Source organism: Phaethon lepturus, unplaced genomic scaffold (genome assembly GCF_000687285.1).
Source record: "Phaethon lepturus isolate BGI_N335 unplaced genomic scaffold, ASM68728v1 scaffold33484, whole genome shotgun sequence".
NCBI lineage: Eukaryota > Metazoa > Chordata > Aves > Phaethontiformes > Phaethontidae > Phaethon > Phaethon lepturus.
Window position 1 is genome coordinate 103 of NW_010533077.1, and position 3773 is coordinate 3875.

At 42.2% G+C, this 3773-nt stretch overlaps 1 protein-coding gene across 1 annotated transcript in view; it reads left to right on the forward strand.

Moving 5' to 3' along the window:
- Window positions 1–213: 213 nt before the first annotated feature.
- EDEM2 (ER degradation enhancer, mannosidase alpha-like 2) overlaps window positions 214–3773 on the forward strand; it is a gene marked incomplete at its 5' end in the record, with an annotated part of 7700 nt that continues 4140 nt past the window's right edge. The window contains 4 exons of the mRNA XM_010285070.1: window positions 214–351; window positions 1391–1516; window positions 2240–2451; window positions 3603–3744. Coding sequence (XP_010283372.1) covers window positions 214–351; window positions 1391–1516; window positions 2240–2451; window positions 3603–3744 — 618 coding nt within the window. The remainder of the gene's footprint in view (window positions 352–1390; window positions 1517–2239; window positions 2452–3602; window positions 3745–3773) is intronic.

Genomic DNA, 3773 nt, shown 5'->3' on the forward strand with positions numbered 1-3773 from the left:
CAGCCCTGGGAGACAGGTGGCCAGAGCTGCCCTGCACCTTCTAACTCTGGAGTAAAGACCTAAAGTGTGTGAAGAAAACGTTTTGAAATTAGATGAAACTGTCAGTCGCCTTGTTGGTACTATTTGTGATTAATGATTTCACAAAACAGTAAAACAAAACTAGACTTAGCCCCTAACATTGAACTGCACCTTTGTTTTCCGGTGAACTCTAAGCCTTGTTCTCTGTTGTCCTGCTTCCTCTGCAGATCTTGGGAAATGTGTCCGAGTTTCAGCGAGTTGTCAGTGTGCTGCAGGAAGGGGTGGATTTTGATATTGATGTCAATGCGTCTGTCTTTGAAACTAACATTCGAGGTGAGGTGGGTTTTTTCTGTCGTGGTTATGCTGGATTTCCTTCCTGTACAAGTCTCTGAACTGTACACAGAGCTACCACAAGGTCGTGGTCGGAGTGAATTTGTAATGCAGTGTAACAGGACATGTAAACAAACAGAAAAATCCCAAACAAATGTCACTTCCTTTTTGTCTTTTGTTCATCACCCTTTTGCTTCCTGCCTCAATGCAAACAGAAGTAGACGTGGCAGTTTCAATATTCTGGTGCCAGGTATTCAGCTTTGGAATAAACATCTTTTCCACTGAAACATTACAAATTGTATACGATCTCTTTTTTACATACTGTTTTGGAATAGATATTATTGATTTCTTGCTTTAACATCATAAAGTGAAACTTGTCTTTTTTTTCTTGAAAATCTCAAAGGCCTTTGGAGTCTTGTACCCAATTAAATGCCTGCTCCAGTGCCATGCAACTAAAAGACACTGTCAGGGAACAAAACTGTTAGTTATGCTTTCTTTGTTTCTCCTGTCAAGTACTGCTGAGCCAATTTTTGCAGGAGTGTAATTTCTCTGTGTTTGTGCTTGTTATGTGACAGTAGACGAGCCTGTGAAAAGGGCTAATAACTCCCTGCCTCTGTCAGTCACACTGAAATTCTTGACTCTGGCCTAGGCATTTTTCTCCAAGCAATTTAAGAAGGTACGCTATATTGCTTTATACAAACGTAATATTAAGCTGTCTGGAAGAAATGAAATAGAATTCCTCTCATAGAGTTCATTTTACTGTTAGCTCTCTGATTGCCTTCAGGGCAGTGCAGGTATAGTAGAGCAGGTAGGATCTGATGCTTCTAAAATAACGGAAGAAATACATCTGCTATCCACTGCAAACAGGCAGGAAGAAACAAACCACTCTTCTTTTGTGGCATACTGAATTAGGCTATTAAGGATGAGCCATCTCACTTCTCTTCCCTGTAAACTCTGCCTCTGCATCGTGATAAATACAGCTGGTATTAGATTTCATTCTTCACCGCATTCTTTAATGGGATTCTTCCCGTGCACCTTCCAGTGGTGGGTGGTCTCCTGTCCGCTCACTTGCTATCGAAGAAGGCTGGCGTTGAAGTAGAAGTGGGATGGCCATGCACTGGACCTCTCCTGAGGATGGCGGAGGAAGCAGCTCGCAAACTCCTGCCAGGTGAGGACTTGTCTGGCTTGTGTCACTGTGCTGTAGGTCAAGGTGCCTGGTGTGTTTGATGAAGGTGGCACTGCTTGATGTGTAAACTCATAAAACAGTCCTGTGTTCCCTGAGCTCAAAGCGAGTTGTGAGGAAAACGTGACATGCGTGACACCAGTTGTATATCTGCATGCCAAGTGTTGTATGTGCTTAACATATCAGTTCGTTGTTTGCTTGCTGAGGGGAAAAATTATTTAATATAAATAATAAAAGGCTGTGAAACAGCAGCTTCTAAAGACAAGAAGATGCAGCCTGATATACCCCTTTGTGGGCTGCTGCGACAATATGTGGCCTGATAGCATGGCACTGTTTGCTTGTGTGGTGTGCACTCTGGGCTACCACTGAGTAATCACAAGCTCGGTGTTCGCACTTTGCTGACCAGCATGAGTGGTTCTGTTTTGACTACCCTGCTTGTGCTGTAAAAAAAAAAGTAGGGATGCAGTCTACTGCTCTGGGCAAGGTAGAAGAGGTCTGCAGTACCTTCTTAGGACCGTGTGTAGCTTGGGGTACCCTCTGTGTCCCTCTCAGGATCATACTACCTCTCATTTTATTCTTTGCAGTTACTGCAATTGCTCCAGTCCCACTTCTTGCCTGTGTGCAGTGGAATTTGAGGCACGTGTTTGCCTGACAGTTTGTCAAACGTAACAGTGAACACTCATGTGAACCAAAAATACTATGTTTCAGCTTTCCAAACGCCAACTGGGATGCCATATGGAACAGTGAACTTGCTGCACGGAATAAACCTAGGGGAGACTCCAGTTACCTGTACTGCTGGGATCGGTACATTTATAGTGGAATTTGCCACTTTAAGCCACCTTACAGGTGACCCAGTGTTTGAGGATGTTGCCAGGAAGGCTTTGAAGGCACTGTGGAAAAACCGCTCAGATATTGGGCTGGTGAGTGAGAAATGGACTTTGAATTTGCTGACCTGCTTTTTGTAGAGTTTTGTGGATGCAATTCTAAGCGTGAAAAGCGTAAACAGAGGAGCTGAAACTAGATAAATAACCACAGTGCTAATAACTGGGCTGAAGTCGCGTGTTTGACATTGTTCCTGAACACCTGCGGCATCCACATGTCTGCTTTAGTGGTGCAACCCAACATTATGCTATTGTTCTGTTCCATAACAGATGTGGTTGGGAGACAAATGCCTTCTACTGGATATTGCAGTTTTTGTAACAGCAGCTGTAACAGATTAAATAAAAAGTCTGTCTGATGCCTGGTGTGGCAACGGCCTACGGAAGAGAATAAGAGCACAGAAAGTGCAACAAGATACACCCAGCCTCTACAGCTTTAGTGTTTCAGGAATAGCCAGAGATAGAAGCATTATTTCTGTGTTCACTATCTCCTGGTCAATCTTTCTTGATTTAATTTCTGTAGCTGCTTTTTCTGTGAGCTCCTGGTGTTGCATATGTGAAGTGGAACAGATTTATTCATATGCTGTATAACAAAGTGTTTTCTTTTGTTTGCTTTGGGATCTGTGTATTTTTTTGTTTCTTCCACTAATCCTTGTTCAAGAAAGAAACTGAATAGCTGGGGTTTTTTTATATTTGTTAAAGAAGTCATGATTATGTATTATACCCTTTATCATCTGGATCACTTTCTAGGCTGAAGAGTCCCAGGTTTGAAGGATCTATTTAAATAATGGCATATCTCATACCTTTGATATCCTTGGCCTCTGCCTCTGTATCCGTACCTCTTCATCCTCCTACTCTTTTGTAGGATGTGAATTAGGACCAGACATATGTTGAAATTGTGTGTTTTTACAGTAGCATAATGGTGTTTTGTTTTGGCCAGTCCAACATTTATATTGGAAGCATAAAATCAAAGTTACATTTTCTACAGTTTGTACTTCTCTGATACTGATAAATGTGTCTTGTAATGGAGCAAATGCGAGTTGGACATTGCAAATCTGTGAAATGGCCAGTCTGAAAAAAGGTCAAGGTTTTCTTGTGTGGTTGTGTTGTGGGGATTTTTTTAATTATAATTTAGTAGATTATTTTTATTTCCACTTTAACTTCCTATTTTCTCCTCCCCTCACTTCTTGCAGGTTGGTAACCACATTGATGTGATAACTGCCAAGTGGGTGGCCCAAGATGCTGGCATTGGGGCCGGAGTGGATTCCTACTTTGAGTATCTTGTTAAAGGAGCCATTCTCCTGCAGGACAAGGAGCTGATGTCCATGTTTCTAGGTGAGCAATTTGTTTTCTGTGTGAAGGGT